General features: G+C 23.9%; 1 protein-coding gene across 2 annotated transcripts; it reads right to left on the minus strand.

The window, feature by feature from the left end:
* Window positions 1-4,984: 4,984 nt before the first annotated feature.
* Window positions 4,985-23,177, minus strand: LOC117167641 (mitochondrial 2-oxoglutarate/malate carrier protein-like). Of its 2 annotated transcripts, none has more exons than XM_033352716.1 (6): window positions 22,998-23,177; window positions 12,704-12,919; window positions 12,323-12,453; window positions 9,795-9,965; window positions 9,617-9,716; window positions 4,985-5,995 (listed from the first exon to the last, which is right to left on the minus strand). In XM_033352716.1, exons 1-6 carry the CDS (start codon window positions 23,054-23,056, stop codon window positions 5,794-5,796), a joined length of 879 nt encoding a protein of 292 aa, XP_033208607.1. In that variant the 5' UTR covers window positions 23,057-23,177; the 3' UTR covers window positions 4,985-5,793. The 2 variants fall into 2 exon arrangements, with proteins under 2 accessions (XP_033208607.1, XP_033208608.1); XM_033352717.1 differs by lacking the exon at window positions 22,998-23,177 and adding an exon at window positions 18,806-18,894.
* Between the last annotated feature and the right edge of the window lie 1,562 nt (window positions 23,178-24,739).

The raw sequence follows: 24,739 nt of genomic DNA on the forward strand, positions 1-24,739 counted from the left end.
TATTTTATTTACAAAAAAAGTTCTGAGGTTCAAAAAAACATTCAGTGAACCGAAAAAGTGAGGTCGGTAATATAGGTATTTAGCTGTGTCACATGCCCTTAACAGTTCTTAAATTAGAAGTTAAATTATTTTTATTTTAAATAGTCTAGGCATTCTTCAAAAGCTTTAAAATTGTATTTCCCAACTTATTTTCACACGAAGCGCCACATCGAGTTGAAAATTTAGGATAATAAATAAGAAGCACTAAGAAAGGTGGGTCTGGTCCTAACTTTTAATAATGTTGAAAAAAGCAAAAAAAATTATTCAAAACAAAAAACTTTTTTCATAATTATACAAATTTAGGACTAGACCCACCATTCTTAGTTCTTCTACTTTATTATCCCAAATTTTTCACTCGATGTGGCGCTTCGTGCTAAAATAAGTTGGGAAATAAAAAAAGTGGCGGTAAGGTAGGAATCTGGTCACGTGACCCACTCGTCAAATGGCCTTAACTGAGAAGAATTATTTTCTAACAAAAAAGACTAAAAATTTATAAGAATTTTTAACGTAATATATTTAATATTAAAATATTTATATTTTATATAAAATATTAATATTTAACTATTAAAAAAATTAGTTTTCAATCAACTTGCATAACATTTTTAATTAAATAGTTCAAATTTTAACCAAAAGTGAATTTTTAACTAAAATGAGGAATCTGTAACAACAACAAAATAAATTTCGTACCCCAAGAAGATTAATTTTGTACTAAAAAGGACGAATTTCAAACAAATTACATGAATTTTCAACTAAAAAATATACATTTTCTGCCCAAAATCGAATAATATTTTCAATTTGATTCATGAAAATATTAAAATTTTTCCCCCAGCAAATGAATATTCGCATAAAATGATTAATAAAAATGATGGATAATTATTTTAGAGAGTTTAAAAAGGTTCATGCGTTTTTAAAGAATTTTGTGGGTCATCTGAAGTTTTATTATATTTTCAAAGAATATTTTTAAATTCCGAGAATTTCAGTAATTTTTATGGATTTGTAAACTCTTAATAAAGTATTTTAAAGAAATAAATATTAAATTAAGTGAAAATATTATAAGATATTTTCAAATATTTCAGGGTTTTTCCACAACATTTAAAACAATTTAAAAGATTTTCAGGTATATTTAAAAACATTATCCATAAAAACAAAGTTATTGAGCTTTCCTTATTGAACTAATAAAGATAAATTTTCAACCCAAAATCGAATAATCGTTTTCAATTTGTAAAAAATTATTTTTACCACAAAGAATACATTTTTAACATAATAGTTGAATATTTAATTAAAGAAATGAATTACCAAACTCGTTGACCAAACTAAAAAATTTAATTTTCGCTAAGAAGATTAATATTCTATCACAAAATTTGAATTTTCAAAATAATAATTAAAATTTGGAACAAAAAGATGTTTTTTTTTTAATCATAAAGATTAATTGTCTACCAAAAAAGTCGAATTGAAAAAAAACCAAATCAATTTTCGAACCAAAAAGGAAGTTATATTTTCAGTTAAAAAATCAATCTGTATAACCTTCAGTGAATACAAAATCTTCTAAATTGTTGTAAAAAATATAAATTTGAGTGATTTGTTAAAATATTGGAGGAAATTTTAGAATTACCTTTTATATTGCATTTTATTAGCGTCTATTATAATCGCAATAGTGCTTTAAAACATTTAGGTATAAATTTGCCCACAAAAAATGTTGAGAAATATTTTTCTATTAAATGCCAGATCTTTTTATACAATTGATTCAAAAAATTATTTTTTATCCAAAAACGGATTTTTGACAAAATAATTCAAATTTTAAATAAAAAATGAATTTTTAACTAAAATGAGAAATCTTTAACAAGAAAAAAACGAATTTTCCACCATTAATTTTTATTGATTTTCTATTTAAAAGGACGAATTTTAAACAAATTACAGGAATTTTTAACTGGAAAATATACATTTCCAACCCAAACTCGAATAATTATTTTGAATTTGAAAAAAAAAAATTATTTTTAACCACAAAGAACAAATTTTTAATATAATAGTTAAATAGTTAATCAAAGAAATGAATTACCAAACCAAAAATTTAATTTTTAGTTTTTAACAATTATTTTTAACCACAAAGAACAGATTTTTAATATAATATATAAATATTTCATAAAAAAAATTAATTTCCAAACCAACAAATTTAATTTTCAATAAGAAAATTTATATTCTATCACAAAAGTCGAATTTTCAAGAAAATAGTTAAATTTATAACCGAAAAACGAATATTTAAGTGAGAAGAATTATTTTCTAACAAAAAAGACGTATTATCAGAAAACTATAAGAATTTTCAACTGAAGATCAATTTTCATCCCAAAGTAGAATAATTATATTTTCAGTATAACATTTTTCTATTTTTTTAACCTATTTTTAACTAATTTTTTAACAAACGTGTGAAATTTTACTAAAAAAATGAATTGTCAAGCAAGAAGATTAATTTTCTATTTAAGAGGACGAATTTTAAACAAATTACATGAATTTTTAACTAGAAAATATACATTTTCAACCCAAACTCGAATAATTATTTTGAATTTGAAAAAAAAAATTATTTTTAACCACAAAGAACAAATTTTAAATATAATAGTTAAATATTTAATCAAAGAAATGAATGTCCAAAGCATCAGATTTAATTTTCAATAAGAAAATTTATATTCTATCACAAAAGTCGAATTTTCAAGAAAATAGTTAAATTTATAACCGAAAAACGAATATTCAAGCGAGAAGAATTATTTTCTAACAAAAAAGACGAATTATCAGAAAATTATGAGAATTTTCAACTGAAGATCAATTTTCATCCCAAAGTAGAATAATTATATTTTCAGTATAAAATTGTTTTATTTTTTAACCTATTTTTAACTAATTTTTTAACCAACGTGAGAAATTTTACTAAAAAAATGAATTGTCAACCAAGAAGATTAATTTTCTATTTAAGAGGACGAATTTTAAACAAATTACATGAATTTTCAACTAGAAAATATACATTTTTAATATAATAGTTAAATATTTAATCAAAGAAATGAATTGCCAAACCAAAAAATTAAATTTTCGCTAAGAAGATATATTTCAGTCACAAATGTCGAATTTTCAAGGTAGTAAAATTTTGGAACAAGGAGATGATTTTTTTAATTATGAAGACTATTTGCCTAAATTTTTGTAAAAAATATAAATTTGAGTGCTTTGTTCAAATATTTGAGGAAATTCTAGAATTCCCTTTTATATTCCTTTTTGTTAGCGTTTATTATAATCGCAATAGTTCTTTAAAATATTTAGGTATAAATTTGCACAAAAAAATGTTGATGAATATTTTTCTCTTAAATGAGAGACCTTTTTATACAATTGAATTTTCGGGAAGTATATTTTTGCTGCAATTCCCAACTGTTTACATTTTTAATTTTATATAAAAAATCTTTGTACGAATCAACGAGTGGGAAATAATTAAGGGATGTTTAGAATAAATTCGTACATCTCTTTATTTATCCGTAAATATATAAAAAAATAAAGGATAGAGCTCTGCTTTTTTATTTGACGCCTCGTGTATCTACATTTTCAAATTTTTCCTATCAAGCAGTTTTCTAGAGGGAATGATAATAGTGACATTGTACACATTTCACAGATCGTTAGAAGCAGTAGACGATAAATAGAACTTATATTACAATTAAATATGTGATGATCACTTATCAAAATTGCACAACGATGAAGAAATACTTTTCTTTTTGTCGATTAACAACAATATAGCTACAGTCGTTCCAGACGACATTCTAATTCGGGAAGAATGTATGGTTTGGTTCAAAAAAGAACCCAGCAGTTTGCATTTTATCTGCAATTTTATGTAAAAATGCGTTCTGGCGAAAAACGAGATTTTCCTTTGAATTGAAAATGAGCCGTTCTCTAGAAAAACCACCTGAACCGACTTAGTTTTTCGCACAAAATTACGAAAGAAACTAAACAAAAAAACACATGCTATAGTTTTTTTATACCATAAAATATTCTTTTTGATTTGTAAACAAATATTCCGAAAAGTTTCTTCAGCAATTTTGTACCAAAATCGAAGTTAACATAGGTTTAGGCACGAAATTGCCGAAGAAACTTCTCAAAATCTTTTTTTACAAACAAAAAACACATGCTTTAGTTTTTTTAACCATAAAATATTCTTTTTGGTTTGTAATAAAATATTTCGAAAAGTTTCTTCAGCAATTTTGTGCCAAAGAAACTTCTCAAAATGTTTTTTTACAAACAAAAAACATATGCTTTATTTTTTTTTTTTGCCATAAATTATACTTTTTGGTTTGTAATAAAATATTTCGAAAAGTTTCTTTAGCAATTTTGTGCCAGAGAAACTTCTCAAAAATTTTTTTACAAACAAAAAACACAGGCTTTAGTTTTTTTAACCATAAAATATTCTTTTTCTTTTGTAAAAAAACATTTCGACAAGTTTCTTCGGCAATTTTGTACCAAAATCTAAGTTTGACTAGGTCACATTTTTAACCAAAGAAATGTATTGCCATAAAAAAGCTTAAGCTTTCGCTAAGAAGATTAATATTCTATCACAAAAGTCGAATTTTCAACTATAATGATGAATTTTCAATTAAAAAAAAAAAACGAATTTTAAACCAAATAGTTTAACTTTAACTAAAATGAATCTTTAACAAATAAAAAAAATTATTTTCAATAAAATATATGAAGTTTCAACTAAAAAATATGAATTTTTAACTCAAAATGGACTAATTATATCTAAAATTAAAAAATATATAATAATTTGTAATCATACGAAACGAATTTTCAACAAAATATTTTAATTTTCAACCGAAGAAATAAATTTGTAAATAAAAAAACGATTTTTATACCAAGAAGATTAATATTCTACCATAAAAGAATATTTAACAAAATGCATGAATTTTCAACAAAAAAAGTTGTGAATACGGAATAATTAAATTTGCGGTTAAATAAATTAACTTTCAATTAAAAAAAGAATTTTCACCAAAATAGTTAAATTTTTAACCAAAGATATGAATTTTCAACTACTATACTGATGAATCTTCAACATTGCCAAAGAAGCTTCACAAGATGTGTTTTGAAGAAACAAACAAATAAATATTTCAGATCCAGCAAATATTTTAAAACCATAAAATATCTTTTTTAGCTTGTAAAAAAAAAATTTCTAAAAGTTTCTTCGGCATTTTTGTTCCAAAATCGAAGTTGACTCAAGTTTCGGCACAAAAATGCCAAAGAAAATTTAAAAAATGTTTTTTACAAACAAAAAGAGGAATGATTTTTGATTGTGCAAGTATTTCAAAAACCATAATATAACTTTTTTGGTCTGTAAAAAAAATTTCGACAAGTTTCTTCGGGAATTTTGTGCCAAAGTTGTTTCAAGTTTCGGCACAAAATTGTTAAAGAATCTTCTCAAAATGTTTTTTTTTACAAACAAAAAAATACAAGTTTTAAACTGTACGATTATTTCAAAAACAATTGAAAAGTTTCTTCGGTAATTTTGTACTACCACCTAAGTGCTTTTTCTAGTAAACGGCTCAAATGAAATCCTAGACTTAAATGGCACATAAAGAAAATAAAATAAATCTCGAATCTTCGAATTTTACTATTTTTATCAAATATATACTTTCTTGTTAAAAATTAATTCCAATTCGCTATCCAGTTGTTCACAACAACTATGGGATTAATTTGACTGCAGAATTAGCACTAGGAAGGTGATTAATTCACGTGCGCTTATCATGAAAAGTTTTGTTTATAGGCAGTCATCATTTGCTCGAGGAAGATAAATGTTAGGACAGTATGTGGTCCCAATCTAGCATAATAGGGAAAGAATCCTTTCCATAAAGCAAAAGGCCCTTCGTTTCGTACGACTTTGGTTAAGACGTCAATTGTGCCCTTGAATTCTGGCTTGCCATCTATCGTTTTCATATTTTGAATTCTAAAAAGGAAAAAAGATCAATTATTTATTACTATTAAATATTTATTTAAAAAATAGAGCTGCTACGAAATAATAATTTCGAAATTCTCTAACTTTCTCTGATCTTTTTTTTTTCAAATAGCCTGACCGTTGAAATTAATGTTCAACCAAAGAGATAAGTTTTCAACCAATAAGATTAATTTTATACCAAAAAGATGAATTATAAACCAATACATGATATTTCAACAAAATAGTTCAATTTTTAACTAAAGAAATTAATTTTCAACTCATATGAGGAATCTGTAACCAAAAAAAAATTATTTTTCAAGAAAAAAGGTTAATTTTCTACCAAAAACATCAATTTTCTAAGGAAAAAAATGAAACAGTTAAATGTTTAGTTAAAAACTAGTTCAATCTTTAACTAGAGAAACGAATTTTCAATCAAACAAAGATGAATTTTCAATAGAAGAATTTAATTTTAACTGCAATGATAAATCTACAATAAAAAAAAGGATGATCAAATAAAAAATGTTAACTTTCAAACGAAAAATTTAACAAACTAGTTCAATTTTTAACGAAATTAATTAATTTTCAACAAAATACATGAATTTATAACTAAAAAGATAAATTTGCAACCCAACATGGAATAGTTATATTTTTAGTAAAAAAAGTGAACTTTTCACCATAAAGAATGAAATTTCAACAAAATAGTTAAATTGTTAATCTAAGAAATTAATTTTCTAAAAATACATGAATTTTAAAATAAAAAGAACAATTTTAAACTAAAATTGTAACACTTGAATGTTTAATTAAAAAATTAGTTTAATCTTTAACCAAATAAATGAATTTTTAACTAAAATGACGAATCTTCAACCAGAAAAATGAATTGTCATCTAAAAGGATACATTTTTAACAGAAAATTGAATAGTTATATTTATAGTAAAAAAATTTAATTTTTAACAAAATAGTAACATTTTTAACAGAAGAAATTAATTTTAATTATAATGATGAACCTTGAAAAGAAAAATGAATTATCAAATTAAAAATATCAATTTTGAACCAAAAAAGGAACATATTGTCATTTAGAAACATTTTTTTTCAACCTAAAAATAAACTAATTTTTAACAAAATAGTTAAACTTATAACCAAATTAATTCATTCTCAACAACAATGAAATATTTGAATGTTTAGTTAAAAAATTAGTTCAATATTTAACCAAAGAAATTAATGTTTAACTAGAATGAGAAATCTTTATCCAAAAAAATAGTTCAATCTTTAAAAAAAAATAAATAAATTTTTAACTAAATTATAAATCTTTGATCAGGAAAATCAATTTTCAACCAAGTAGTTACATTTTTAATCGAAGTAATTAATTTTCAACTATAATGATACTATAATAAAAAAAAATGAATTATCAAATGAAAAAGATAAATTTTCAACCAAAAATGGTATAGTTAAATGTTGAGTTAAGAAACTATTTCATTTTTTTATCAAAGGAATGAATTTTTGACTAAAATGAGGAATCTTTAAGTAGAAAAATGAATTTTCAACCAGAAAAGATAAATTTTCAAACCAAAATGGAATAGTTATATTTATAGTAAAAAAAAATAATAATTTTTTAGCATAAAGAACTTATTTTCAACAAAACAGTTAAATTTTTAACTGAAGAAATTAATCTTCAACTATAGTGATCAATCTTCAATAAAAAATTAACTATCAAATAAAAAAGATAAATTTTCTACTAAAAAAAGATCTAATTTAAACAAAAAATGGAATGCTTAAAAAATTCTTTCAATCTTTAACTAATTAAATAAATTTTTAACTAAAATGAGGAATCCTTAAACAGAAAAATAAATTTTCAACCAAAAAAATATAAATTTTCAACAAAAATACATGAATACTAAATGAAATTTGTAGATCTTTTTTTGGATCATTTTTTTTTTTTTTTGAATTTTTCATTTGAATTTGAATTTTTCATTATTTTTTGTGCGATCAAAATTTAAATTTTCGATTTTTCGAAAGAAATAATTTTAATACAAAATAAAATACAAAATACTTTCCAACCAAATAGTTAAATTTTCAACCAAACTGATTATTTTCATCAAAATACATTATATTTAAACTAAAGAAAAATAAATTTTCAACAAAAAAATGGAATAGTTGAAAGTTCAGTTAAAAATTTAATTTTTCACCAAATTGTTTAATTTTTCAACCCAAAAAATAAATTTTTAACTAAAATCAAGAACCTAGCAAAACAAACAATTGAATTTCCAACCAAGAAGATCAATTTTCTACGAAAAATGACGAATTTAAACAAAATTGCAACTAAATATTTTAAAAATAAATGTCTCCAGAATAATCAAAACATTGAAAAATTAAGACAATAAATTCTCAAAGCCAAGCATAACAAGTGACAAGATTTTAGAATCAGGCATTTGAAAATTGAACTAGTTTTCAAATTTTGAAAATGTTCTAAAATATTTAAAACGTCAAAACACAACTTGAAAAAAAAACAATTTCAAATTAAAATTTAGAATTTCACCATTTTAATAGTTAGGATGATAGAAATATTTTTTGTTATTCTTTTTATTTAATTTTAATTTTCTTTGTAATATAATAAAATTTTCCGATTTTTAGTTATTGATTTAAGAAAACACATATTTAAAATGATTGAAAATTTTTGAAAAATGAATAATAATTCTAAATTGAAATTAAAAAATTAAACGTTTTGAAATTTAAAAGTTGTTCCTTTAAAATAAAATAAAAAGATCAAACCTAAGCTATCTGAAATTGAAATTCTTACAAGCATAACTAACAATTTTGAAATTTTGAATTTTTAAATAATTTAAATTAACTTAAAATAATTGAAATATTCAAGGGTTTGAGTATAAAAATGTGTTATTATCATAATTCTTTGTCACTAAACATTTTTAAAGTTTTAATTGAAGTTCGGAATCGTTCTATTTTCGTCGTTCTGTAGTACACATTTGTTCATTTTTTAAGTTTTACCTTTAAAATCATTTTATATTTTGAACGTTTTTAAAAATAATAATTAAATTTTAAAGGATTATAATGAAAAAAGTTTCCATTTAAAATCGTGTAAATGACAGTGAATTATATTTTTCTTTAAAAGACCAATTTTAAAAAAACTAGAATTTCAGAAGTTTTGTCTTTGAAACATTCAATTTAATTTTAAATGTGAAATTGTCAAATTATGAACGCTTCAAATTAAAAATTATTTAAACTCAAAAGTTTTAAATTATTTAATTTTGAACACTTTTACTAATAATAATACAATTTCAATTCCTTTAAATTTTAAATGATTCAATTTTCAAAAATTCTGATCTAAAAATATTTCATTTTCAACGTTTTGAAATTATCCTATTTTTTAATTTCAATTCCTTATCATTTCGTTTAAAATAATGTCCTTTTTTCACAACTTTGCCTAATCTAAAATAGCTTGATTTTGATCACTTTCAAATGAAAATTATTAATTGTTGTTGCAAACAATTTTTTAATCCTAATATTAAGAATTTTTTTATTAATGGATTTTGAAATCCTTATTTACTGCTACTATATTTCAAGAACTTGTAATTTACTTTTGAAATTTTTTTTCCATCATTTTTCAAATTATTAATTTACCTCGTTTTGGCGATGTCGACAGGCATCGAAGCGGCAGTAGTCACTAAACCAGAAATCATAGAGGCAACGAAATGTAGAGTTATATTCTCTTTGAAATATCCTATTAAATAAATTAAGACAAATATTTAAGAATCGATTTTTCTTGAATTAAATAATCGATAGAGCATTTTTCACATACCAGTGTCGAGAAGAGCTTCTTTGGCTTGGGAATAAGATGCTAATTGAGCAGCATTTACTACCATTGCTCTTCCCATTGTGGGAATTGCTCCGCGCCATAACGTTAGGATTCCTTCCTCCTTTGTAATTCGGAAGAGTGCATGGAAGACGTTCTTGTAATTGCGCCTTTCAGCTATATAAATATAACTCATTTTGAGAAATATTTCACCGATTTAAAAATAAAAATTAGCAATTTGCTACACAAGACTTGACTTATCTGATAAATTTAAAATAGCGTCAATAGTAGCAAAATAGTGTCATGCAATTTTTTAAGCATTAAATCGAGAGGTCAACTATTTTATTAATCTGGTCTACAATATACGTTTTGTATAAGGAAAATGAAATCCTTTCGAATATTTAAAAAATACTCTAAAGCTTTGAAATCCTTTCAGGGTGCCTATTTAAATCATGAAAAAAAAATTCGCTGACAATTCCAGATTTGTTCCAGGAATAATTTTTCATAGTTTTGCATTATTTATTTAAAATTCCTAACTTGTCACGTAAAATTATTGCATTTTCTACAAGATAAATGAATTTTTAATCAAATAGTTAAATTTTTAAATGAATAGTTGGATTTTGAACTAAAAAAGTTCAATTTTTAAACCAAATATAAAATAGTTAAATTTTCAGTCAAATAAATTAGATTTCACAACACAAATTTCAATCAAAGTGATAAGTTTTCATCTAAAATGATGAAATTTAAAGTGGAATTTAAGAATCTTAAACTAAAAAGTGAATTTTCAACTAAAAACACTATTTTACAACAACAAAAATTAATTTTTAAACAAGAAGGTTAATTCTCTACAAATAAATACCATTTTTTAACAAAATACATGAATTTCCAAACAAATAGTTGAACTTTTAACTAAAAAAGTGAATTTTCAACGAAGAAAATTAATTTCTACCAACAAATAGGAATTTTCAACTAAAAAAAGATAAATTGTCCACCAAAAATATGAATTTTCAACTAAGTAGTTGAATTTTGAAATAAAAAAGGTTTATTTTCAACTAAAATTATCAATCTTAACCCGAGAAAGTGGAATGTTTCACCAGGAAGATTAATTTCTACTAAAAAATATAAATTTTCACCAAAATACATTAATTTTCTACTAAAAAAGACAAATTTTCAACCAAAAATATACATTTTTAACTGAAATGGTAAATATTGAACTGGATTCCTTATATTCTTAATCAAAAATATGAATAGTCAAACATGAAAATTTATTTTTAAATAAAAAGATTAATTTTTCAAAAAAGCAATTATTTTTTAACCATATAGTTGAATCTAAAACTAAAAAAGATTAATTTTCTACCAAAAATGTAATAATTAGATTTTCAGTTAAAAAAATAATTTCCAATCAAACTGACGAATCTTAAACTGAAATAGTTGAATTATAAAAAAATTAATTTTCAACCAAAAATATAGAATTTTTACCAAAAAGACGAATATTTAACAAAATACACGAATTTTCAACTAAAAAACATAAATTCTCAACAAAAAATTGAATAGAGTCAATTTTGAGTTAAAAAAACAATAATTTTCACTCAAAGAGATCAATTTTCAACTGAAATTATGGAATATTCCATTAGAAAAGTTACATTTTTAGATTCAATAAAATATATTTTTGAAATAGATACATTTACAAACAATTTTCAACTAGAAAAGTTAAATTTTAAACCAAAAAGATAAATATTCAACTAAAATAATGAACTTCTAATTGGAATAATTGAATTTTCAATTTAAAAAATTGATCTTGAACAAACAAAAAACAGATTTTTCACAAAATAAATATTTTTTTTATTAAACATTAAATATTACATTTTTTGTTCAAAATTGTGGAAATTTGAACTACTATAGAAAATTTATCCTCCTCATTCGAAACAATCTAAAAATTAATCAAATCAAATTTGGGCTAAAATCACATTCATTGTTCAAAGTATTTAGTTAAAAATTTATTGAATTTGTTCCAAATTCATTGTATTCGACTGTTTTTTATTTGATATAAAATCTATTTTTATTTAAATATCAACTATTACATTTTTTGGTGAAAATGAGTATTTGAAGGTTGAAAATTCAACTGCTGTTTAGAAAAGTCGTTTAATTTTTTTTTAATTGAACTATTCCTTTTTTTAAATTTATACTTTTAATTTATAATTTAATTTATACTTTTAATTCATACTTTTTAGTTTAAAAATGTAACTTTTTAGTCAAAAATGTATGTAAATTATTGAGAATTCTTCTTTTTGGTAGAAAATTAATCTGCTTAGTCGAAAATTCATATTTTTGGTTGAAAATTCAGCTTTTGTTGAAATCTTATCATATTGGTTTGAAAATTCAACATTTTGAACAATCTTTATTCAGTCATTGAGGCAATTTTTAGCCAATTAGCGAGGAAATTACCAAATATTTTTTAAGAAAAGTAAAGAAATAGTGGCATTATCAAACAACTGTGAGAAAATAGTGTATAAAAAATTATTTTGCTTAATTACCAAGAGGTAATCTTCCATCAGCGGTCATTCTAATTAAAGCTACTTCCGCAGGCGTTCCTACAAATGCACCAACACATCCTGCTGCCATTCCTAAACCGGCTTTGGTAAAAAAATTTGGTTGTCCATCCTTTCTATGAAAAAAATTAAAAACAGCTATTAAATTTCCATCTTTAAACGTATGCTTCAATTTAAGGGAGTGTCTATATGTACCGAAGAAATGCCGAAATTTCGGTACAAACATGGCCTTTTTTAGATCGCGCTATTCGTTCCGAAAAAAAATCAAGAAAAATTCCTTAAAGAAGGCATTTTTCATTTAATGTTTACCTTACAATTTATAATATTAATATCTGGGGAATGTGTGTAATAATAAACTTTACTCACGAGGCAATTTCAAAGAGCCAAGTATATATTCCGAGTCTGGTGGTTGTGTATGTAGCTTGTCGCATAAGGCCAGCTGACAAGCCCGAATACATAGCGAAAAGGCCTTCATTCTTCACAATATTTGAAACTACGCTAATTGTCGATGTTTTTGTTCCACTCAGTTGCATTCGATTTTTTATCAAGTCGAGTGGTTGGACGAAACAGGTTGCTGCCATTCTAAATGAAACATATAAATAATCTTGATACATTTAAAAAAAAGTCAGGGATATTTTCCTGAATGTTCCCTGATCAATTTTATATTTTCTCTGACTGGTATACATTTTTCTTACAGGTTGCATTTTCAACCAAGGAAAATAATGTTCAACTATAAAAAGAAATCTCCAAAAAAATAATTTTTTAAACAAGAAGATTAATTTTTTAACAAAAACGACAAATTTTTAGTAAAATACATTAATTGTCAACCCAAAATGGAATAGTTATATTTACAGTTAAAAAAAAATCTTTTAACTATAAAAATCGAATTTTCAACAAAATCATTCAATTTTCAACCAAAAAATTCAATTGTCAACCAGAAAGATGAATTTAAAGAAATTAATTTTTAACAAAAAAAAAAGGATTTGCATCAAAATAGTTAGAATTTTAAACAAAGATACGAAATTTTCAACTATAATGATGAAATGCATCTTCATTAACAAAATTTTGAATTAAAATGATGAATCATCATAAAAAAAAGTATTTTGAAAAAAGCAGTTCCATTTGCAATTACAAATAATAGGTTAATTTTTATTTTTGAACAAAATAGTTGAAAATCCTTCATCAAAATAGATTATTTTCTAACCAAGCAGTTGCATTTTGAGCCAAAAAAAGATTAAATATCTACGATAAAGATGATTTTTTTGAACCAAAAAGATGAATTTTCTACCAAGGAAGATTTCTCAGCCAATTAAGAAAAAAGTTCATAACAAATGTGGAATTTTAATGCCAAAATGACGAATTTTCTATCAAAAAGTTAAATATTCAAATCGGAAATAAAGATTATCAACAAAAAAGTTAATATACGACCAAATAGTTAAATTTTCAACTAAAAAATACGAATTTTTAACCAAAAAATTGACTTTTTAAAACAAAATTGGTGAATTTTGAAGAAAATAATAAAATTGTATGTTTATTCCCTAACTTTATAAATTATACAAATAACTTTTTCGAGTTTAACATTTTCATTTAAATAATTGAGTAAAATCCATACAATATTTTAATTATTTTAAATACTTTTCAGAACGTCCAATTTTTTTCTTTCTTTTTAAATATTAATAAAATTCTATACATGTGATTTTCCATGTATAATTTTTCTTAACACGGAGCCATTCATGTATTAAATATCCTTCGAAGTATTACATAATACATTAATAACCCGTTTATAATTATACATATGTGAATGGATAAACTGCAATTGACTGATTATAAGTTTATTGAAAAATTGTAAAATTTAAAAAAGGAATAAGTAAAGGCTGGTTCTCAATAAAATATTTTCCTGAGATTAGTGAAAATGCTAAAAAAAAAATTCATTCAAAAAAGTATATATCCAATACTATAACTTTATACTTTTAAAAATTAAAAAACATAGTGGGAACTTGGAACGAAACACACAATTCAATGCATTATTACGCGACAAAAAATACATAATGGATTAGGCTTTGACAGCATGCGATAAACAAAATAGGTCAAAATAATATTCCTCTAATGGTTCAAACTTTCTGCAAGTAAAATGCTACTATAATTTTAAAGTAAAATTGATTTTTCTTTTAACTAAAAAGACTAATTTCAAAACTTGTGAAAATGACATATAAATAATAGTGACAAAAAATGATAATTTTCAACCAAGAAAGATAAATTTTTAATCAAATAGTCGAATTGAAAAAAGACATTATTTTCAGCCAAACCGTTGCATTTAAAACCAGAGTAAATCTTTTAATCCAATTAATTGAGTTTTTAACTAAATGTTTGAATTTTCAACTTGCCAAGATAAATTTTGAAACAAAAATGATGAAACTTGAACCAAAAACAATTGCGCTCTCAACCAAAAGGTAGAATTTTCAAACAAAAATTATTAAAACATAAAACAATTAAAATTTTCAAGCGATAAAGTCGAATTACTTAGAACAAAATTGAATTATAAACAAAAAAGTATATTTTTAACCCAGAAAAATGAATTTTCAACGAAAAAATGGACTTTTCTGAAAAAAAAGGAATTTTGAATCCAAAAAGAATGTAGAACAAGACACATGTATTTTCGAAAAAAATAGACGTTCTTTTTAAACAAAAACGTAAATTTTCAACCAAGCCGAAACGTTTCAAGTTGAAATATATTGTATTTTCAACAAAACAATTAAATTCTCAACTAAAACATTGCACTTACAACCATAGTTAATCTTCCAAACAAAATACCTGAATTTTTAAACCGAATAATTAAACTTCAACCAAAAATAGTTGCATTCTCAAACAAATGGTCGAATTAAAAAAAAGGATTACCTACAACAAAAACAGTTGCATTTTTCCAAATAGTTCAATTTTCAAATTAAAGATAAGATTTTATTAAAAACCATTTTAATTTTCTACAACAACAAAATTTAACCAATCTATCACTGTTTCGTTAAAACTTAATTTGGTTTAGTTGATGTTTCATCATTTTAGTTTAAAACCCTTTTTCTTTGGTTTAAAATTAAACTATTTTTTTAAAATTCAATTATTTGGTTGACAAGTTAACTATTGGGCTCAACATTTCTTTAAAAATTCAACTCTATTGTTAAAAAATCATATTTTTGGTAAGAAATAAATGTTCCTGGTTGTAAATTTATTTTTTTTTAAAGAATTTTTGTTGTCGTCATTTTAGTTTTTAACCGTTTGGTTGAAAATTCGTTGTTCTTTATTTGAAAATACTTTTTTTTTACTCAAAATATCACTTTTTCACTTTTTCTTGAAATTTCATGTTTTTATTAAAAGTTCATTTATTTGTTGAAAAACTTTTAACCAAAAAGATGAATTTTTCACCAAGAAGTTTAATTTTTCACCTTAAAAGACAAATTCTCAACAAAATACGTCAATTTCCAGCAATATTGTTGCATTTTGGAACCAAAAAGATGAATTATCTATAAAACAGTTGAATATTTGTCTCAAAAATGTGATTTTTAACAACAAATTTTATGGTAACGTTAATTTTTCATAAAAATGATTTAATTTTTAACGAAATAGTTAGGATTTTCCACTGAAAATATAAGTTTTCAACAAAATTGTTAATTTTTAACGAAATACTTTCATTTTTTTTTAATCGTGGAATTTTTTACTAAAAAATATGAATTTTCTACAAAATGTTCAATTTTCGACCCGAAAATATGAGTTTTCAACTAATTAAATGAATCATCAACAAAAAAATCAGTTTGTTAAAAAGTAGTTTAAACTTAAACCAAGCAATTGAGTTTTCAATAAAAAAAAAGATTAATTTTCAACGAAAAACGTAATATTTGATATTTTAAACAAACAAAAAATTTATTTGAAATCCTCAACCAAAAAGGATAAATTTTCTACAACAATTTTTTTCACATTTTTAACAAAATACATGAATTTCCAACCAGATAGTTAAAGTTTCAACTAGAAAAGATCAATTTTAAACCATAAATGAAATTGTTAAATTTTTATTTTAAAAAATTAATTTTCAACAAAAGAAAAAACGAATTTTCAACAAAATAGATAAATTTGCATCCAAAGAGATGAATTTTCAACATTCAACCCAAAAGATTACTTTCAACCAGAATATTAATTTTCTAAAAATTGAATAGTTAAATTTGCAACCAACAAGATGAATCTTCAAACAAAAATGGAATGTTTAACAAATTAGTTCAACTTTCAACCAAATATTAGATTTTTTAACCAAACGATTTTAGGTCCTCGCCATGACCTTCCCTCGCCCCTGTAACGAACCGTAACAAACTATTTCTGCCCCCCCCCCCCGCGCTTGCTGTACGTAATTTATAGTTTTCAAAAAAATAAGATATGGGATTTGACACTAATCAAAATTTTTTGTGTTTAAATAAAGCTTTACAAGGTGAACATTTCATTTTCAAAATTCTCAGATTTTTCTTTGAACAATTTTTTTTTGCCATTAAAATTCAAATAATAGCATTTTAATCAAATGAAAAATAATAACTTTCAAATTTACTTATTTATTTTAAACAAAAAATTACTTTTTTACCATAAAAGATGACATTTTAACAAAATACTTTAATTTTCAACAAAATAAATAAATTTTCGAAAAATAATTGAATTTCAACCTAAACAGATAAATTCTTCAAAAAATATCAAAGTTGACATTTCAAGCAAAAAAGGTGAAAATTTATTTGTTTAAATTAATTTTGCGAACCAAACAGACGAATTTTCCACAAATAAAGATTTTTCAGCCATGAAAGAAAAAAAATTACAAACAGATGAATTTTCAATTAAAAATATGAATCTTCCACAAAAAAATGATTTCTTAACAAAGCGCTTCAAATAAAATAATTGAATCCTTCAACAGAGAAGATTAATTTTCAACCAAGAAAGATGAAATTTTTACTATAACATACATTTTTAAATCGAAAAGACAAATTTTCAACAAATGTGTTTACATTTTCGTACAAAAATGATTTTAGTTTCAATTTTCAAGATTGAAATATGAGTTTTAAACAAGAAGTAAGTTTCCTATAAATATATTTGAATAAAAAGTTGCATTTTTATCCCAGAAAGAAGAAATTTCTACTAAAACAGATTAATTTTCAAATCAAAAAAGAAAAATTTTAAAAAGCTGAATTTTTACCTAAATAAGATTTCAGTTGACTTTTCAACACCACAATATGAATTTTAAGCAAGTACATTTTTTTAAATAGTTGAATTTCCAACCGAAAAGGAGGACTTTTTACCAAAATTATTGAATTTTTAACCTAACAGTTGCATTTTTACCTAAAAAAGATGCAGTTTCTACTCAAATATATGAATTTTTTAAATAAGAACACAAATTTAAAAAAAAAATAGTTGAATTTTTATCCAAAAAAGGTATTAATTTGAATTTTCAAGACCAACATATGAATTTTAAAAACTAAGTCAATTTTCTATGAAATAGTTGAATTTTCAACCAAGAAGTTTCATTTTTATCAAAGAAAGATAAAATTTCTACTAAAACAAAACAATTTCTTAATCAACAAAACAAATTTAAAATAAACTTAACAAGATTTCAGTAGACTTTTAAACACCAAAATATGAATATTAAACAAGTAAATTTTCAAAAAAATTGTTGAATTTTTAACCGAAAAAGATGACTTTTCAACCAAATTTTTGGATTTTTAACCGAACCGTTGCATTTTTATCCCTAAAAGATGCAGTTTATACTAAAATAGATGAATTTTTTAAATAAAAACACAAATTAAAAAAAAAAAGTTGAATTTTTAACCAAAAAAGATTTTTATTTGACTTTTGAACATCCAAGTATGAGTTTTAAATAAGAAGTAAATTTTCTACAAAGTAATTGATTTTTCAACAAAACAGTTGAATTTCTAGCCAAAAAGGATGACCTTTTAACAAAAGTTTTGAATTTTTAACCAAACAGTTGCATTTATATCTAACGATGATACAGTTGCTACTAAATTATATATGAATTTTTTAATTAAAAAGATAAATTTTCAAAACAGAAAAAAACTGTTAAAATTTTATTTAAAAAAAAGTTTAGTTCACTTTTCAAGATCAGAATATGAATTTTAAACAAGTTGATTTTCTACTTGTAATATTTTTGACCCAAAATATTACATAAACAGAATCAAGCAATTTAAAATTGAAAAATTGATTTTGCTTCACAGCTATTGAAAGTTATAGGAATTCTGTGACTTTTGTAAGTCTGTTTTTTAGGCCCTTAATTTTTACTGAATAATAAAATTCCCTGACTTTTTTAAAATTGTTGTTAGATAGGTTCATTTTTCACTCAACAGGTATCTTTGGCGCTTAAAGTTAAATTCATAATAGATTTCCGTGCAATGAATGTAAGTTATTTGTTTCATTTACGAATCTCCAAAAATTACGTACATGAATAAAAGACGCGTTCGCCACCTTCCGTAACAAACCGCAATTTAAGTACGATCCCTTATCTGAGTTCTAGCGTTGCTTTCACTGACCCCTCTCGACTATTATCACCCGAGGTTTTCGACTTGAAGCCCTCCCTCCCCTTCTGAAATGGATAACGGAATTTATGAAATTCCTCATAAAATTCTGGATGGCTGTTCCAAAACGGTTTAAAAACAATTTTAAAAGATTTCTTTTTGCATGAAAATTATTGATCTTTTAGGTTCTAGGTCTTTGTGAATTTTTTTAAATCTTCGAAATATTTGATAATATTTGTGAAATCATTGAAATCTTTGTGAAATCTTTAAGAAATCATTGACCTCATTGCGAAATATTTTTAACATTTGTAATATTTGCAAAATTATTGAAATGTTTGGGAAATAATTAATATCTTTGCGAAATATTTGAAATCTTCGGGAAATCATAATATTTTTTGGCATTATTGGAAATCTAACGGAATTTTTAGTGAAATAATTAAAGTCTTTGTGAAATACTTGAAGTCTTTGTGAAATCTTTTTAATCTATCGGATAGATTTGCGAAATATTTTTGAAATTTTTTTAATCTTTAGAAAATCAGTCAATTTTTTTTGAAATTTTTTGAAAATCATTGAAGGCTTAGTGAAATATTCTGAAAATAATTGAAGTCTTTGTGAAATTTTTTTAATTTATCCAAAATCTTTGCGAAATATTTGAAATTATTGTAAAATCTTTGGGAAATCATTCGAATCTGTGTGAAATATTTTACATCTATCTAGAATTTATTCCAAACCTTTCAAATTTTTGGGAAATCATAACAAAAATTTAGCACTCTTTTAAATATAACGGAAATCTTTGTGAAATAATTTAAATCTTTGTGAAATCTTTTAAATACATCCGATATCTTTGCGAAATAGATATATATTTTTTTAATTCTTTAGAAAATCAATCAAATTATTGTGAAATTATTGAAATCTTTGTGAAATTTTTTTAATCTATCGGATAGATTTGCGAAATATTTTTGAAATTGTTTTAATCTTTAGAAAATCAGTCAATTTTTTTTGAAATTTTTGGAAAATCATTGAAGGCTTAGTGAAATATTCTGAAAATAATTGAAGTCTTTGTGAATTTTTTTTAATTTATCCAAAATCTTTGCGAAATATTTGAAATTATTGTAAAATCGTTGGGAAATCATTCAAATCTTTGTGAAATATTTTACATCTATCTAGAATTTATTCCAAACCTTTCAAATTTTTGGGAAATCATAACAAAAATTTAGCACTCTTTTAAATCTAACGGAAATTTTTGTGAAATAATTTAAGTCTTTCTGAAATCTTTTAAATCCGATATCTTTGCGAAATTGATATATATTTTTTTAATTCTTTAGATAATCAGTCAAATTATTGTGAAATTACTGAAATCTTTGTGAAATTTTTTTAATTTTCGGAATGTTTACTAATATTTGTGAAATCATTGAAATCTTTGTGAAATCTTTAAGAAATCATTGACCTCATTGCGAAATATTTTTAACATTTGTAATATTTGTGAAATTATTGAAATCTTTGGGAAATCTTTGGGAAATCTTTGGTAAATCATTAAAATCTCTATGCAACCTTTGAAATCTTTGTGAAATAATTAAAGTATTTGTGAAATCTTTTAAACATATTTAAATCTTTACTAAATAATTGAAATCTTTGCGGCAAATAAGAAATATTTGGTAATATTTGCAAAATTATTGAAATGTTTGGGAAATAATTAAAATCTTTGCGAAATATTTGAAATCTTTGGGAAATCATATTATTTTTTGGCACTATTGGAAATCTAACGGAATTTTTAGTGAAATAATTAAAGTCTTTGTGAAATAATTGAAGTCTTTGTGAAATCTTTTTAATCTATCGGATAGATTTGCGAAATATTTGTGAAATTTTTTTAATCTTTAGGATATCAGTCAAATTTTTGGAAAATCATTAAAGGTTTAGTGAAATATTTTTTAAATAATTGAAGTCTTTGTGAAATCTTTTAAATTTATCTAAAATCTTTGCGAAATATTTGAAATTATTGTGAAATCTTTGGGAAATCATTCAAATCTTTGTGAAATATTTTTCATCTATCTAGAATTTATTCCAAACCTTTAGAATTTTTGGAAAATCATAACAAAAATTTAGCACTCTTTGAAATCTAACGGAAATTTTTGTGAAACAATTTAAGTCTTTGTGAAATCTTTTAAATCCGATATCTTTGCGAAATAGATATATATTTTTTAAATTCTTTAGATAATCAATCAAATTATTGCGAAATTATTGAAATCTTTGTGAAATTTTTTAACATTTGCAATATTTGCGAAATTATTGAAATCTTTCGGATACCTTTGGTAAATCATTAAAATCTCGGTGTAATCTTTGAAATCTTGGTAAATAATTGAGATCTTTACAAAATATTTAGGAAATCATTCAAATTCTTTTGAAATCTTTGTGAAATCTTTCTGAAAACTTTGAAAATCTTTGAGACATATTCAAAATAATTGGTGATATTTATAAAATGATTGAAATGTTTGGCAAATAATTGAAATCTTTGCGAAATATTTGAAATCTTTGGGAAATCATAATATTTTTTAGCACTATTCGAAATCTAACGGAATTTGTTGTGAAATAATTCAAGTCTTTGTGAAATCTTTTTAATCTATCGGATAGATTTGCGAGATATTTGTGCAATTTTTTAAATCTTTACGAAATCACTCAAATTTGTGTGAAACTTTTGGAAAATCATTGAAGTCTTAGTGAAATGTTTGTAAAATATGTAGGCTATAATGGAAATCTTTACGCAATATTTGAAATCAACCCAAAATCTTTTTGAAATAATTGAAGTCTTTGTGAAATCTTTTAAATTTATCCAAAATCTTTCCGAAATATTTGAAATTATTGCGAAATCTTTATGAAATCATTCAAAATATTGTGAAATTTTTGGGAAATCACTCAAATCTTTGTGAAATATTTTTAATCTGTCTAGAATTTTGTCCAAACCTTTCAAATCTTTGGGAAATCATAACAAAAATTTATATATATTTTTTTTAATTCTTTAGGAAATCAGTCAAATTTTTCTGAAATTATTGAAATCTTTTAAATCTATTGACAATATTGGCTAAATATGTGAAATCTTTAGCAATATGAACTTGATACATGTATTTATGGTTATTTATTCTTTCCAATTTACTGTGCATCTATTATTTATATACCATTTTTGCATAGTTAATAAATACATAGTAATAAATAAAGGAATTAAAATTTATAATTACACTTTTTTTAAAAATCTTTTTATAAACCAGGGAAAAAATTAGATATTCGCATAACAATGGAGAACTATTTTTAGTATTCAGAATGCCATAATGCCTTTTGCATTCTGATTCAAGGAGTGAAATGAACTTTCGAAAACAAATGGCAAATATCACATGGCAAGGTGGCCTTGACTGTCACTACCGGCTAAAATAAGAACAGATGCGACGGTTGCGATCGCGCGGGTAGAAAGCTGTCAAATACAAATCTAAGTGTTTTTCCGCGAAATCTAATGATATATAATCAAAATATTACATCATAAGCGACACACCTCGTGTCACGAGCGAATCCGAAATTAAAAAATAGAATACATAAGCCATACCAGGATCATAATTGTGAAGTAAAAAGCATGGTAAAAAGTTATTTCCTTCGGCAGTTCATTCAAGCCATTAACGCCGAGGCAGGAAATTGCGTAATCTGTTTATTTATCTTTTTTTTTGCGCGGCCTTGACCCACATTTTTCGGCAAGATTATAATAAAATTATAGCTGACTCTAGCGAAAAATACGATGAGAATTAATGTAAATAGCAATCAGGAAAACTCTTAAGTAGAATCAATTGTTGCACACAAGGTCGCAAGTTCAATAACCAAATAATTTCACTTTCCGATTTCACTTTGTTTTAAAAAAGCAGCGCGGTTACAATGACAGGCAAATATTCGCATTTAATTGCACTTTTGTATAATAGCAAGGTTAGATTTCAATTTTCGGTAAATATTTTTAGAAATCTATTACAAAATCAAGACGTGGAGCTTTTCTGATATTCAGATTTCAACGCTCATATCTTGGAGGGACTTGCATAATACGTGAAATATTCCGATTGCAGATTATAAATTATGAGCTTTTTACTAACCCCGAAGTCCCGCCGATAAGAAATTTGATGCCGTTTGGCACTTTCTTCTCGCTTCCCATATTGGCACGTTTTTTTTTTTAATTTAACAAGCACAAATGCAGCACTGAATTGATTGACAAGAAATTAATTTTGATTCCAGACTTTGGAACTTGCACGACCTACAAGGACGAACGCCAATGAGCAACTGGAATCGAATCTATAGTTTAAAACGTTTCAATCTGCGCACGCATAGCATTAAACTATACACATTTTTTCCATATTTTTTCCAAATTCAAAGTGCGTTTCGATTTTTATAAAAAATCACTTTTATTTTTTTGTGCAACTATTTCAGTTTAAATCAAAAATATTTAAAAATTAAATTTGGTTAAAAGTTCATCTATTTTTTCCGAAATTTATTAATTTTTTTGGTTGAGAAATAATCTGCTTTGATTGAATATTTACATTTTTTTTAAGTTCGTTTTTTTTGCTCAAAATTAAACTACTTGGTTCAAATTTGAACTAGGTTGTTAAGACTTCATCTTTTTTGGATCAAAACTAAAATTTGGTTGAAATTCATCTATTTCCGAAAAAATCTGATCACTTTTGATTAAAAATGAAACTGCTTGAATATTAATCTGTTTTGCTGGAGAATTTAATTTTGTTTTAAAACTCCGTATTTGTTGACTGAAAGTTGAATTATGGGTTAAAAAATTAATTTTCTTGTTTTTATATTAATTATTTTAGTTGAAAAGTCATCTGTTGGGTTGCAATTTTGTTTTTAACTTGACTTTTTTGGGTGGAAAATTTAACTCTTAAAAAAAATCAGCTTTTACCTTTAAAAATTCATATTTTCGAGTTAAAAATCAACTGCTCTCTGAAAAATTAGTCTTTTTGACTTTTAAAATAAAAAAATTTCTTTGATTTTTTTACTGGAAAATTTCTCTTACACAAAGTTCTACTCTTTTGTTGAAATTTCGCCTTTTTCGTTGGATATTGAACTACTTGGTTAAAGGTTAACTATTTATTTGGTAAATCGTCTTTTTTTATAGAAAATGAAACTTCATGGTTGAAAATCAACTTTTTTGTTGAAAATTCATGTTTTTGGGTAAAAAACATAACTTTTTTTTTTATCGCATTTAACTTGAAAATTTCATATTTCGAATTAAAAAATCAACTGTTCTGTAGAAAGTTCATCGTTCTGGTTTTGAAAATTTAACAATTTATTTGATTTTTTTTCACTGGAAAATTTCTCTTGGGTAAAAATGCAACTCTTTTCGCCTTACAAATTTTATATTTTTGAGTTGAAAAATCATCTGTTTGATAGAAAATTGTTTTCTTTTTTTTTGCTTGAAAATTTAACAATTTGCTTGATTTTCTTTGCTGGAACATTTCCAAAATTCAACTCTTTTCTTGAAATTTCGCCTTTTTGGTTGGAAAATGAACAATTTGGTGAAAGTTTCAACTGTTTAGTTGAAAAATCATCACTTTGGATACAAAAATAAAATTTTTGTTTAAAATTCATGTTTTCGGTTTGAAAACTTAAATAATAAAAAAAAAATGGACTGTTTGCCTTGAAAATTTTACATCTTCAAATTCAAAAATTAACTGCTCTTAGAAAAATCAACTGTTCGGTAGAAAATTCATGTTTTTGGGTCGAAACTTTAACTTTTTTTTAAATCGCCTTTTCCCCTCGGAAATTTCATATTTTCGAGTTATAAATCAAGGTTTCTGTAGAAATTTAATCTTTTGGTTGGAAAATGAAC

This window comes from Belonocnema kinseyi, chromosome 2 (genome assembly GCF_010883055.1).
Source record: "Belonocnema kinseyi isolate 2016_QV_RU_SX_M_011 chromosome 2, B_treatae_v1, whole genome shotgun sequence".
Taxonomy (NCBI): Eukaryota; Metazoa; Arthropoda; class Insecta; order Hymenoptera; family Cynipidae; genus Belonocnema; species Belonocnema kinseyi.

Excerpts from the sequence above, each read along its gene's own strand:
- LOC117167641 (XM_033352716.1), bottom strand. The coding sequence starts at position 23,056 with ATGGGAAGCGAGAAGAAAGTGCCAAACGGCATCAAATTTCTTATCGGC. Across the intron at positions 9,966-12,322 it reads TGATGGAAGATTACCTCTTG|CTGAAAGGCGCAATTACAAG; the intron begins GTAATTAAGCAA and ends ATATTTATATAG. Across the intron at positions 9,717-9,794 it reads AGAAGCTCTTCTCGACACTG|GATATTTCAAAGAGAATATA; the intron begins GTATGTGAAAAA and ends TTTATTTAATAG.